The 15,027-nt window shown below is 39.3% G+C and overlaps 1 protein-coding gene across 1 annotated transcript; it reads left to right on the top strand.

The window, feature by feature from the left end:
- The first annotated feature begins 249 nt into the window (after positions 1-249).
- On the top strand, positions 250-14,361 carry LOC115792701 (vascular endothelial zinc finger 1-like). The gene is made up of 5 exons (XM_030747335.1): positions 250-341; positions 5,823-6,574; positions 10,378-10,447; positions 10,543-10,705; positions 11,353-14,361. Exons 1-5 carry the CDS (start codon positions 309-311, stop codon positions 11,718-11,720), a joined length of 1,386 nt encoding a protein of 461 aa, XP_030603195.1. The 5' UTR covers positions 250-308; the 3' UTR covers positions 11,721-14,361.
- The last annotated feature ends 666 nt before the right edge of the window (positions 14,362-15,027 follow it).

Genomic DNA, 15,027 nt, shown 5'->3' with positions numbered 1-15,027 from the left:
CCAGAGGGGTGTTTGAAAATTCCAACTCCACCAGATTACTTCCATAATAACAAAGGAACGATTCATACGATCTATTCTGAATTTTAATCCAATATACATCACAAGCTGCTATTCCCGTTATTTATTAATTTTTATTTCATGAGTTACATATACGAATTCCTTTTAAATTATGGACTTTAATAAACCCCGCCAAACCCTACGCAGAGTGGTTCAGCCCTTGAGGTCACCGGAAGTTGTTTCAGCTGCCATGTTTGGTTGCTTTGTTGTAGGCTTCTACTAGGTTTCCTACAGAATTAGTAAGTGTGGAAATGGAGCCGAGCTGGAGTACGTTTCTTTTTCAAGTAAGTTATCTCTTTGGGAGGGAAACTGGAATAAACCGCAAAACAACCGCAGAATTACAACCGGCTGCATATCTTAGCAGTAAATCCAGTTTATAAACGATTAATACCAAGAACAAGTAGCCAAGCAAAACAATGGTATATGAATCCAGGCTTCCAGCTGTGAGGCTTGGGAATGACGCTAGAACAAAAAAATCTAATCTCTCCAAAGCATTGTTTGAAAAGCGGCTTGTTTTCTTACCCCCGACGATATTTAGGCATTTACGTTTAATACTTCGACAGCGTTTGCGATTCTTTTTTTTTTTTTAAGTTTGTTTGCCTAGTCAGAGCCAAACATGCGGGATCCACTTGGAGTGAAGCAGGAGACGCCACTGCACCGTTACAATCGAGACAGACCTGTTTTTTCCCCCCTTTGACTGAAGGCTTTGATCAGGCGCCGTGGGATAATGAGATGTAACGCTGCGACATGTTTCACTGTAGCGTTGATAACAGAAGGTGGATTCTGGATTGAGCAAACGCTGTTAAAGCGTATACTCGGGGGGGCTTTTTAGCGGCTGAGATTTACCAAGTCCGCGGTGAACTTTCCGCCCGCTGCAGCCGGTTCGACACTAACTAGCCAAATAGCTAACGACGTTCGGGCTGCCTTAATTACACTCGCTGGCTAATTTAGCTTAATGTGGGCGAGGCTGCTGTAATGAGCTTGAAAAACTAACGTTACAGAACTTGACGACCGGCGCTGTGCAGTTTCTCTGCTTATTAACTAAGCTATTTATTCTGGTGACCGTGGTGGAAAGGAATTCAAACTATGCACACAACATCAGCTAACACTAGCATCGAAGGAGCGCATTTGAAATGTAGCAACGGCTTTACGAAATGTGTAAATGCGTGTCGGGAAGGAAAGCGAGCGGTGCCGTTTAGAGTGATATCTGTCACGGTTTGGTGAATTTCAATATGTGTTGAGAATGAAGGCTATTGTTCACTCGTATTTATGAGCTTTTTATTCACATGGCCTTACCTACACTAAGGGAACTGAGCTCGTGAACATGTGGAGTTTTGTAAGGATAGAGATTTAATGTTTTTAAATTTCAGGGGGTTTTTTTGTTGTTCAGTGCAGTGTTTTGTTTTTAGCTTTCATTCAAGATGCGTCTCCTTATCCCATGTTTACCACTATTCTACTGTCTCTGGTACATTTCCAGTGCTTAAAAGTAATTTTTTGCCCTGTTATCTGTGAAGTTTTGTCCCAGCACTTCAGAGGGTGTAGCAAACTCCTCATGGGAGGAACTTCCCAGGAACTTGGCAGCAGTTCAGGTTCATTCTCAAAAATACTTTTTCGAAAAACCATAAAGTCTGCATTCTTAATGTTCACAGAAGAGTTGCTGTGAGTGCTCAGCTTAATTTTATTGCAACCTCACATGGTCAAGTGACGATAATGTTGCTGCAAGGGTTAGTACTGTATCCTCTGGGTAATGATTTTTTTTATACGCATTAAAAATGTATTCAATAAATATTTCTTTAAAAAAATAGAAGGAATAGTGGTGGGATATGGTGAATAGAAGTAGATGAAACAAGCTAGGAAGCTGCAGTGTTTCTGTTTCTCTTTAAAAGTCTTGTAAAGTGTTATTACTAATGGGCAAAGCTTCCACTGCTTAATGTAAGGAAAGCAGTAGTTGCAAATGTGAAGACGTCACTTTGACAATTTTTTTTTATTTAAATCTGTAACAAAGTTATTAATTTCACAGTTTTTGGACATATTTAGTTTTTCTTGTATTTCTAATACTTTGCACTGCTTTCAGAGTGGTCGCTCTTTCACATCTTCTTGTACTATTTCTTCATAATTGAAAAGGCAGACAGACAATATCGTTTGTCATGCAGTATCTGGCGTCTAGCCAGGGGCCCTGCGTGTATTATGTACCTCACACTGTTCCTGTATCAATTTCATGTAAATCAGTGTGCGGTTAAATTCAGGCACTTGATGTAAGACTTGTTTAATTTCAGTGTTTTTCAACATAGAAATTATTTTTTATGAGACGTTCATATTAAAATTGGTGATGTTTCTGAAAAGCTTGTTTTGTGTTTTAAATTATTCCTGTCATTGCGTAAACCAGTGTAAATATTACCAGCTGCATGTCCTCTGATAAATGTGCACTGTGGGGGGAAATAATACGGTGTCTGTTAGGTTACAGTTAGGAACATTGGTGAATTGTGGTGTTTGCAGCAGTCTGGATTTGGATGTGAAGTGTTACCCTTTTAGGTAGAGTGCCCCAAAGTGAGAAAAGTCATATTGTGATCCTTGTGTGCATGAAAGTCTGGTCTGGCTTTCTTTTGAAGCTATAATAACCACTGAAAAACCCACAGTTTAAAAAAAAAAAAAAAAGTGTAAAAGATTGTTGCTGTTTTGCCTGTTTTACCAAAATATTGTGGGGGTAAGTATCAGGGGAAAAAATGACACTCGCCAGGTGGACAGACTTTACTGAAAACATCACATTTTTCAGCAATCATATTTATTGATTTTTAAATAATATACCCCGTACATGACACTGTAAAAGCTATAAGCATGGTGTTAGTGATGGATGTTATCAGTCACTAACTCCCAGTGTTTGCTTTGCTTAAAACTGGACCTTCATAACAAACAACCCCTTTTGAAATTGCACAATTACTGTTTATATAAAACATGTTTTGAATGTTCTTGTTAGAGCTTTAGACACACACACTCACGCTTAATGTTTTGCTAGTCATTGGTCCCCTCTTCTTATTCTGTAGATTTGGAAAAATAATATTTCACAAGTAAATCCAGCAAACTTTGTAAAAATGAAGACTTATTGGTGCCAGTGAGAATCAGTTCTGTATGTTTTAGTGCTCATCTGGAAGGTGCGTGTTTTATACTGTAGATAATTTACGAGGCATTTTGCCTCGTTAAATGAACAGCACACGTCTGTACTGTATGTTACATCAGAAATACACTGTAGAACTGCTTGCTTATGTTTGTAGATGTTTGGTCACACTTTTTAAATTTTCAAGGTTTCATAGTTTTGTATTTTGTATTTTCATGGTATTTTTTTTGTTCGTTTTTTTTTTTTTACATTTATTTTTACACGTCTTGCATTGCTGTCAGAGTGATTGCTCATTATAACACACCTATGAGCTATAGGGGTGTTGTATTAAATGTTGTCCCATTTGGATGTTTAGAAGACCACCCCCTGTTGAATGTCACACTAAATCTTAAAAGATTTGTCAGGTCTTGGTAGAAGCCACACCATAAGCTTATGAATCTCTGAAGTACAACTTTATGGGATACTTAAAAAAAAAAAAAAAAAAGGAGTAACAAAAGTTGATTTTGAAGTTTGCCCACTCAGCAAACTACACAGCAGCCGAAAAAATTCATAACTTGAAAGAACAGCCCGAAAAAAAAATATTAGATGTACTAGAAAAACAAATTATGTAATTAGACCTTTTTTCCTCCTCCCAACCCCTTTCCATCTTTGTCATCAGTTTTTGCTTGTAATGGAAAAAAAAATTGAGATTTCGGCAAGCAGCTGTAGAGTGTGGCACAAAAGACTAAAGAAAGACGGCGCATAATCTAACTCAGACCATGAGTGCAATTCAAGTCTACAGTGGCCCGTGGAGCCATCAGGACACTCCCTCCATTTTGATGTTATTTATGAGGGAGCAGCCCCAGTTGTCAGAGCGCATTTGTGTCAAAATGGGCAGAGCTGCATGAAGGCACAGCAGCTTACAGGCCCTGCACCTCTGCATAGCGGGCCAGGCTGTCTGCACTGGCTGCGTCTGCTGTTCACAAGCTTCACAAAGGGGGTTCATTGCGAGTATCCCCCCCCACACCCCCACCCAAACATAAAGCTCTCCCCACCCCTGGTGTGCCAGCGGACGGGTTAGCATTGGCATGATGATGACTAATCCTGGAAGGTGGCAAGTGTAAGCAGGTGCTCGGACAAATAGATGGGTGGCATTCTCCTCAAGTTCCCAGGTCCCATTGCATATGTAGGAATGATGGCTAGTTTCACTGAGTAGTGTGTGCATAAACAATGTCCCCGTCTCATGAATAGATGAGCCAAATCAATGAAGATGAGCATACAAAGATCCCCTGCTGAGGCCCGAGTGCATCACTGCTCAGATTTGTATCTTTCACAATAGGCTAGATGACATAAGGAGGACATTGTGAGGTTCATTTTTCTTTTCTATCCCGTCTCCTCTTTTGCAACTTTTTTCTTGGCTAGCCTTCTTCGATGGATGATTGAACCTCAAAAGAGAGAGGTCAAGTATTTCAGCTTGCTTTTCTTGCTGGTGGTCAGCAACACCAACACAGTAATCCAGAGTGTGTCCATATACTGAAAGTTAACTGTGATATGTTTTTCATATCTAGTTATGATATGAAAAAGTACTGTCTTTGACAGATCAGTGACAGCCAAATTGTCAGAAGGAGCTTAAACAGAAGCAGTAAAAATAAAATCATGCAATTCAAACCACTTCAGTTATAAATTTTAGGAAAGAATGAATTGCTATAATATTTCGTGCTAGTTACCACCCCACCTTCCTCCAGCAGAATGAAACTGCCTCAGTATATTGTGATGTCACCTTTAATAGATAATAAGGCAGCTGGAGTTCACAGAGCTTCCACCGTCTTCGTTCTCTCTCCAGTATGCATAAACAAAATGGATTGAATCAGTTTTAGCCTGTGTAGCATGATTTTAGCAGGTCACAGCTATGGCACAATACACAAATTGTGTCTGAGCCACTCAGTCAGGAAATTCAATTACTTAAATGAGTGAAAACCCAGCTTAGCATCTTGTTGCTATTGCTAATTACAAGCAGTCATTTCATCCCATTGGTGTTGCAGCAGTAGTTGGCATTGGTTTGTACCTGCAAAACCCCACCAAAAAAAACTCTCAAAAAGCAGTTGTAAAGTCTGTTGGCCTTTTATTTTGCCATCATTAAAGTCCTTCACTTTAGCGTACTTGTGCTTCAGTGTGTCCCCTAACTGAGCTGGGTACCTGAGGTAATGTCTTGCTCTTCAGGAGCCTTCTTGGCAGTTAAACTGCACTCTGCTATGGCTCTAATTTGGTATGCCTGCTTTGCAGTCACATGATGAATCAGCACCGTCACGATGGTATCCTTTTTCATCCAGTACATTTGGATTCTTTTTTGCAAGAGTGTCATGCTGAATCAGCCTCATTAATAACAGATTCAGTTCTCATTTTATATTCTGTAACGTCGTACTAACTCATTGTTTTTGCGTTGTCAAAGTTGACTTCTTCCAGTAAGGGTATGGCTGGCAGCAACACTTTCTGTTTTCTGGTCATTCTTAAGGTTTATTTTTTATACTATGAGGACCTTTATATTTTTCTCTCAAAACTGTAGTCTTTAGTATTTTTGTGTCATTATCTGACATGATGCCTTGTTAAATTTTTAATCAAAAAAGTGTGGAATTTATCTCGGCTCAACCAAAATTCTGTGTGTTTGATTCATCAGCAGGCCAATGAAGCCCTCCACCACCAGCACCAGGTGGCCCAGAACAGCCTGCTACCACTTCTTAATGCAGGAGCTGAACAAGTTGACCAGAAGCCTGTCCTGCCTATCCAAATAGACCAGAAGCCACCTGCCAACGCTGCCGAGCTCCTCAAAGACAATGTCGCCACCGGAGGTGGTCAGCGGCCTCCAGTGCCTGTGATAAAGAAGGAACACAAAGGCAAAACGCCTTTCGTCTGCGGCTACTGTAACAAAGCCTTTCGAGACAGTTACCACCTGCGACGTCATGAGTCCAGCCACACCGGTATCAAGATGGTGTCACGTCCAAAGAAGACAGCCCAAACAGCCCCCACCATGGTACCCATGATCGGTACCATGCCACGAGAAAACAATGGCAACTCTTCCTACATCTCCACAGTAGCTGGCATCCTCTCCACAGCAACAACCTCTGTTTCCTCAGGCACAAGTATCATGACATCATCTGCAATGGGCAATGTGCCGCAGCAAAATGTTCCTAAGAAACCTGCCAAACCAGTCAAGAAGAACCATGGATGTGAGATGTGTGGCAAAGCCTTTCGTGATGTATACCATCTGAATCGTCACAAGCTGTCCCATTCAGATGAGAAGCCTTTTGAGTGTCCCATCTGCCAGCAACGCTTTAAAAGGAAGGACCGCATGACCTACCATGTTCGTTCTCACGATGGGGGTGTCCACAAACCCTACGTATGTTCTGTGTGTGGAAAAGGCTTTTCCAGGTAAGGATCAAGTTTTTGGCCTTTGATCTGCAAGGAAACTAGTACAACAGCCTTCCTAATGTAATAAAAATAATAATTTTCCCCTTCAGTTAGTCACCTTACTGTATTTGCCAATCGTACACCGTAATTGTTAAACAAACAGACCTGTCTGGCATTTAGACTCGCACAGGAATTCCACGGGGAGATAACGTTACCATTTTATATGATGGTCCTCATTTAGCTCATGAGGCGGTGGACTCAAGTTTTAATCTCTGTTAGATAGTAGCATAACATGAAGTGGAATTAAAGTTTCCTAAACTTGCTTTCATATGCGTTACTCTTCCATACCTTACATTCTTCATTATACAGTACCATCATGAAGATAAGGAATGTCTAAAATTCATTTGGCGATTAAAAACCCCAAACATCCAGCAAGAATCCTAAAAAGCAATTTGCACTGGCAAGGAGAACGAGAAGTCACGTCACACATTGTGGCCACCAAGGTCTCCAAGATGTTTAGAGCAACCTACCTTATTGAAGCAGCTGGTTTCCCATGAGCATCCTTTTTGCCAGACTATGTGCTTGCAGATAAAACACAGTAGCTTGGACCTGTTTGCTTACAATAATGAGCTACTGGCAGCTGCCAGAGTGTTTCAGTTATGAAGAGAGTCTATGAGATAATAGCAAGGAGTGTTTGTTGGTTCAAAACCAACAATGAAGTCTTGTCTTTGATGTGGAAAATTTCCGTATGAAGATGTGAAGAATACCAGCTTAGAAACAGCATTCGAACTACATAGCTAGCTACATTAACTGCGAGTTTTTTATAATGCAACTTGTCAACTAAAGCAGGAGCTGTCAGTATATAGACAAATTTAATAGGTCAAATACAGAAATGTGGAGTGAAAAATTACATTTTATTTATTGCATTTATCCAGTTAAGATAATAAGACTGCCCACAGACTTGACAGTGATCTCTAAAGTAACTGGTAACACCTTGTTGCTGTACTAGCCATTGGTTTGTTTGGGATGAGTTGACTTAGGTTCTCTATGGGATTGTGAAACTCATTGCACTAAGAAGTTAGTTCTCCATAGTGTACATGTGATCTCTCCTTGAAGAGGTTTGTTAGGCAGTGGGAATGTCAGCAACACTGATCATACAAAGTGGCAAAAACAAATAGTAAACTGATGAGAAATGGGGAAAAAAAACTGTTCGTACAACCTTTCTGATTTTTCCTATGCTTTTAATCAACAAGTAACAAGACTACTATAAACAGGAAATATGCATCTGAGAGCTAATTTATTCTTATGGGAGAGGAGACAAAAAGTAATTTCACCCTCTGGTGGTTGCATTCCAGGGTCACAGAGGAAAGTCCTGACTTCTCTATGTAGAATTAAAAAAGTAGTAATAAGAATAATAATAATAATATAAAGATAAACAAATTCTAACATTCTTGAATGGCTCTGTCCTCAGCAGTCCGGAAATGGCTTATGCTGAGTTTCAGTGTAAGACAAAAAAAAAAAAAAAACTCATGCTTAATAGACTGAAGTATTAAATTTTACTCTCTTTCATGTTTTGAATGCAAATGCTAGATGCAACATATTTTATGCTTTGCCAAAGGTACGCTGAACTGCTACCAAGCAGCTTGTACAACAACCATATGTATGTGAATTATTCACCCAGGGGGTGTTTGGGGTAGTCAGCCGCATCGTGATTTCATATAGAGAGAATGTATGTATCTACTGTCCATGTTACTCCAAAGTGACTGGGGTGGTTTATATATTTTTTATATATATATATATAGCTGTGATTAGCAGTTTAGATTTGTACTTGTAATGACCCCCACGCCATTTCAGCCACATGTTTAAACAGTCGCACATGGAAGAGCACCAGTAAAGTACCAAGGGAGGGGGAGGCGTCACTTGTCACTTTGTGGTTCCCGCCAGCATGTCACAGTCTCTTTCCCCTGGGAATTCAATGAACCATGCGGTAGTGTTTAGGTAAACACATTTAACATGTAGTAAGTAATGATTTTAAGGTGGTTTAATAATGGTATATATTTAAATTTTCATTAAAAGCCAAAATGTTTGTTAAATTTGATGTCTATATGCATGAGTATTGATTTAGCAGAGTAGTGATAACATAAGAGTTCTGTGCTGCAATATACGGCTTCAACAAAAACATCAGCAGTGTACCCTGGCCAAGTGGTAACATTAGCACTGTGCTGCGTAGGGCAATCTCAGGCATGCCTCCAACATGGTGACGTGGGGGCAGCGATTCATCAGCATACTGGAAAGTGAGAATGAGGACTGAATAACAGGCCACTGAGTCACTGCCACTCAGCCAGATCTGTAGGCAGGCACTGTCTGGAGTCTGCTCTCCTCGTCGGTGGGGCAAAAAAGAAAAAAAAAATCTTTATTCCGGTTCGTGGCACCCATGAGAAGATCCTACTTGACTCCTCTGATTTGTATTTTAAAAAAAAAAAAAAAATCCAGCAGCATGAAACTTTCCGGTTTGGAAGCAGCTGCCAAAGCAGTAGTTCTTACTCACTCCATTATGGCACTTCTAACATGATTCAGCTCACAGCTTCAGTAGAACTGACATGCTGACAGAGGAGGATCATTGCCACGAAGACTTTTGTGAATGTTGGCCTTTCACTGTAAATCTCAAGCTGTTTTGTAGTGAACTCTGCAAATTATACAGGAGCATGTGTTGTCATGTGTTTCCTGTTTGATGGTTTGTGTTGTTTATTTTAAACTGTTTAGACATTTTTAAAAAAACACATTACGAAGGTTTTGTTTAAGCTTGTACCTCTGGACTACAGAAGGCAAGTTTCAACCATTTAATTGTGTTTTTTAGTAGATAATACACATGGTGTATTAGTACATTGACAAAGCAGATACTGTGGGGAAAAAAAAGCAACATTTATGTCCTCTATATGCACAGTTAGTACCTGTAAATATGCATTTAATACTTCGTCATAGTTGCATGCTCTTGTCATAAACCCAATAATTCAGTACAGCTATGGATTAATGTTGTTGTACCATACATGTGTTCTCCTAATCCTCAGAGGTATGCAATTCAGATTAGGGTTTATGTCAAAAAACTACCAACAGAATTCCTGGAATTTCACATTCATGTCATCTTCATATTTCTGTAAGCAATAACAAGGATGTTGGGAACTAAGCAGAGCAATAATAATCAAACTGTCAGTTTATTCAAATGTCGAGTGGGAAAAAAGTAAAAAACAACAACAACTCCTTTTCATTGTGGTGTGTGTTCAAAAGTAGGTCAAACAAATTCACGCACGATTGATCGTGGAGAATTAACTACCATTGACTGAATTTTTAGGGATTTTTGCGCCCATCCCCTCATTATCTAAGTAAACAGAGCACATCCGTACACTCCTGCACTTGTAATGCATATTAAGGGCACACATTAAGCTTTTCACTTCATGCTTGTGAAAGTACACGATGCTCTTTTTCAGTACACTACAAGCTCTTGTGTGTATTGTAACGCTGTATAGTTCCCGTCAAATCACATGCAAAATAAATGTGAAAATAACTGAATTAATCTTTTATTAGTGCTTATGATTTCTAATGTAATAATAGAAAACTTTTCACACGAGTTAGGCATCTTTGGCAGACATTATACCAGCCTTACAGCTGACCTTTTTAAGTACATAGTTGTTCATCAGGTCAAATAAACCACTATTCTAAATAAATCCCCACATAATGAAGTACAAATTGCCTCATCTATAACTAATGGAACTCCAAAGCGTCATCTTCAAACTTTAACTATATTTTTGTTGTCATTTTGTATCTAGGCCAGACCACTTGAGCTGCCATGTGAAGCATGTGCATTCCTCAGAAAGACCGTTTAAGTGTCAAGTAACGGTAAGACATTACAGCCACTTTGCAGGTTCTTAATCATTGTTAAAATGGCCATTGCGCTGCACTGACCTTTGACCCTATCTGCCGTGCGACTCCAGGCCTGTACCTCTGCTTTCGCCACCAAAGACAGACTCCGTTCCCACATGATCAGGCATGAAGGCAAGGTCACCTGCAGCATCTGCGGAAAGATGCTCAGCGCAGCCTACATCACCAGTCATCTGAAGACTCACGGGCAGACCAACTTTAACTCCTGTAACAAAGGTTCGTAACACTTGTCAAAAAGCACATACACCAAAGATCGTAGGTCCAGTGTGTGTAACAAAGATCTCACAAGTCCTCCAGAAACAATGGAAACCAATTCCTGCACATTGTCTTCATATTACTGTAAGCAATAAGGGATATCTTTTTTAGCTTGTTCAACAGTGTGGACTTTGTTTTTTTTCTTATCTTTATAAAACATGCCAGCCTCTTTATGGATTATTGATGTACAAACCCAGCAAGAATCCTTTGTTGGTCACAGTACTGTTGCAGCTGTCGTAAAAGCTGCCAAACTGCACATGTTAAGTACCATCACCGTGCTCTGATCCTGGTATTAGTTGTGTGAGGTGCATTCGTAAAGTTGCAGGACACCATCCAAAGAATAAATAAATAACTTTCCCTGATTTCAATTTTGCCGGTTTTCCCCATCAAGGTCATCTTCTGCAGTTTTTTTCGATTGCTCTGTAGAATTCCTGTTTGGAAGATGTTTGAGTCGTCTTCTTTTTTACAAGCAGACCGTCTGATGTGCTTTGCTGTTCAAACCTTGTGCTACATTAACTTAAAGTAGCGATAACTTGGCGTTTGCTAATCGACCTTTCATCTCCAGGTAATTACTGGATGCTAAAATACTTTGTCTTGTGTTTTTCCAGAGGGTAATGAAGTCTGCAATTCTGCTTCAGCCACACCTGTGACCGTCTCTGCCCCCATCACTTCAGCGATGAACCGGGGCAATGCAAACAACAACAACCCTGTCACCATTGCTGCACAAATGAACATTAGTACCAACACGGTCAATATCACATCTCCAGTCAGCCTCCAGCACCCAGTCACCATCACTGGGCCTGTGAACATCGCCTCTGTGAACATCCCCGCGACTGCGCCTATGAATATCCCCCACCCAGTCGCAATAACAACCCCGATGCCTATGAATATAGCCGGGCCGCTCAACATTGCAATGAGGCCAGTGGATAGCATGCCTTTTCTCTCCCAAGTCTTGCCTTCATCCCCACCCTGGTAAAAAAGGAGGGAGCGAGGTGATCTGGCCAGGAAGAAAGGGAAAATGAAGTGAAACAAGAGACTCCTGTCCTCACAGTTGCACCTCGGGCTCAGCTCTTTCTCACCTAGAACAGTTTTCACTTCTTCAGGCCCTGAAGTGAATATTTACACGAGCCGTGCAGCCAGTAGGAGCTCACCAAGTCCCAGCTGCGTCCCCAGCTAAGGTTAAGTGACTGGCATGGGACGCAGAATCCGAGTAGAATACGAGTAGGATTTATCTTGAAATCAGGACAGCTGTAAGACTTAGTGTAGTCAGTTAGAACGATGAAACTGTGATTTGTATTATGACAAATGAGAGGATTCCTCATCCTCGAGGACTCCTTAGGAAAACACATCAGTGCTTTTTGTAAAAGGGAGATGGGAAATGAACTGAAGCAATAATTATAAATTGCTGTATTTGATGTTTTACGAGTTCTCTCCCAAAGTCTCTGGGTGTTACTTTGTATATTGTTTTTTAACTATAGCCTGCTAATCACTATTTAATGTTATAGGAAATGAGTCTAGTAAAAGGGACAGCAGCTTCCACTTGCATGGAAGAATATTTTTTCACATTGCTATAGCATTTTTTTTTTTTTTTTATTCTCAGATAGTAGGTATGCTCTTGAGGTACACTGACTAACTTGTACAGTTGACATAGTAATGTATTTTCACGTCAGCATTTTAATTTTTGCTTTTATCAAGTGGATATCATGACACTGTCCTCTTGGCTATGAAATATTTCTACTTTGGTTTCATATGTACGGACACACAAAGTTATGTTTTTATTTTCCTATTTGTAGTGTTAATTTTTCTTTTTTTTCCATGATTTCAGAATGGAATGAGTCTTGCACTGAAAGCATATCCTACATATAGGTGAACAGCAGTATTACTGAAGATCAAATTGAAGTCTCAAGTGTTTGGCTTAGCAGCAAACACGTGAGCGCTATCTAGTGGCTGAACATGGAAAGGTTTGCCTTGTAGTGAAGCTTTTTCAGGCTGTTGCTGTCGTCATAGCCATGAATTAAATGTACTGCTCCCTAAAAACAAACAACAACAAAAAAAAACTAAGGGAACCTTTGAACACTTTGTAACTTCCAATCCAGCCCTCAAAGGGCTGATTTTGGTTACACAAGGTATGTCCGTAAAGATTTTCAATTTGAACATTTCATTAATCAAGGTGTGATTAATTATTTTTTTTTCAGCAGCACACGCTTGAGCACACTTCTACTTTTTTGTTTGTTTGTTTTTTTATCATTTATCTGTTACAGCCCCAGCATATACTAAGGATCCTTCACTCAGGAAACACAGAAAAGCCCATCACTCATGAACATGGTTCTTTTTATATTGATATCTACCATGTATCATGATTCATTTCCATGTTCCTTTTTGGATTCCCTAAAAGATTTGGGGTTAGACTTCAGTGAGGAAGAAGTAGTCCAAGACTTATGATTTTTAAATAGCCGTCCATTTAAAATAATTTTACTGTACAACGGAATACATGCTGTTTACCTTGTTACATTTTCTTTAAAGTCTTGTTAAGTCTCAGTCTGCGTAGGTATGGCATGCAGCTGAGAACTGGAGTTCAATCAAATGCAAGTTTGTGTCCATTCAGACAAGAGGACAAGACTGATGATGCATGACCCCGAACACTGTAGCTGTTGAACTGTTTTTTTTTGTTTGTTTTTTAGTGAATGCCATGGTATCTCAGCAGTGTTTCAGCTCTTTGAGTTGACCAAGTTTATACTGAAAAATGCAATATGCATGTTTGTCTTTTTTTTTTTTTTTCTCCAAGTTTTGTTTTAAACAAAATATTAGTGTAGCTTTTTTTTTTTTGTTCTTATATTTACGTAGATACACTATAATAGCCTGTTTGCCAAATTTGAAACGGTAATGATGTGATAAACTGAATATTTCTTGTGGAATTGAACATCTCTTTATTTTTAAGGAAAACGGTTAATTGGAAATTCCAGGACACTTGTGAAAGCAGTTGAATGTATATCTTTGTACAAAACTATTTTAGTTCCGAGGATAAGGTAGTTACAATAGATGTGAAAGATAACCTTTTTTATAAATTTTTTGTATTAGAACATTAACATTGATAATTTTGTATATATGAGACACTAGGCTTTCTGACTAGCAGAAAGGTCAAACATTCCTACATTTTTTTTTAAATGTATGTTTGTCAGATTATTACATAAACATGCGCAATGTTATGTGCCTTTTATTTGGGGTGTCTAAATAAAAGAAAACTATCAAATGTGTTTATGTATTAAGTATAGTTCAGAGTTAAGACAGTACTATGATGACAGACAAATTAAGATCTTAACTTACAATACTCCTCATAACCCTCCATCCTGCTGATTATCCTGTTCTAAGGTTCATATTGAGCTTAACTTCGGCTTTTAGACCTTGCATGATCTTCTGATTTCCTCTGATATTATGCAGACTGCAAAGCTGAATTGAAGAATGACAAATGTTGCTTGCCTGAAGGTCTTGTGATGAAATCTGGGGTTCCTGGAGAATTCTTTCTGTGTCAAATTCTTTGTTCATGGGCGAAATTTGTTTGGAAAGCCAGTTTTAGATCAAGTCTGTCGTCTTTTGCTACCGATTTTTACTTGGTTTACTTTGGTTTCAAAATGGAATTGTCTAAATTAGAGATTTTGATAAATTGATAGCATTCGTGATACTTTTCCCCTTTTATAGTGATAAAATCAGAGAATGTAGAGAGTTGTGGAAAAGTATTTACCCCTTTCGCCCCCCCCAATATTTGTCATATGTTTCAGGTCATCGAAACAAATTTCAATATTTCATAAACATAAAAAACCTATGCAAAACTACCAGGTCTTTTGATTATTTTAATGAGCCACACCCAGAAATAATTACTGCCAGACGTGTTGAATCAAGAAATCGCTTAAATAGACCCTGTCTGACAAAGTGAAGCAGGCTGAGAGGTCTCAAAGTAGCACATCATTCCAGAATCTAAAGAAACTCAAGAACCAATGGCAAAGTCACTGACATCCTCTAGAAAAGGTTGCAAAGCCATTCCTAAGGCTTTGGGATTTGAGTGAATTGTCCATTTATTGTCCACAATTGGAGAAAACTTGAGACAGTGGTGAATCTTCCCAGGAGTGGCCAACCTACCAATATTACTCCAAGAACACATTGGTAACTCATCCAGGACGTCACAAAAGAATCTAAAGAACTGCAGGCCTCACTTGCCTCAGTTAAGGTCAGAGTTCATAATTCAACAATAAGAAAGAGACTGGGCAAAAACGGCATCCATGGGAGAG

Source organism: Archocentrus centrarchus, chromosome 14, assembly GCF_007364275.1.
Source record: "Archocentrus centrarchus isolate MPI-CPG fArcCen1 chromosome 14, fArcCen1, whole genome shotgun sequence".
Taxonomy (NCBI): Eukaryota; Metazoa; Chordata; class Actinopteri; order Cichliformes; family Cichlidae; genus Archocentrus; species Archocentrus centrarchus.
Note: the sequence above shows the minus strand (reverse complement) of the source record. Positions and strands in the feature narration are given on the sequence as shown.

Coding starts and splice junctions, on each gene's coding strand:
- LOC115792701 (XM_030747335.1), top strand. CDS start 309: ATGGAGCCGAGCTGGAGTACGTTTCTTTTTCAA. Junction 342..5,822: donor GGAGTACGTTTCTTTTTCAA/GTAAGTTATCTC, acceptor TTGATTCATCAG/CAGGCCAATGAAGCCCTCCA. Junction 10,448..10,542: donor CGTTTAAGTGTCAAGTAACG/GTAAGACATTAC, acceptor GTGCGACTCCAG/GCCTGTACCTCTGCTTTCGC.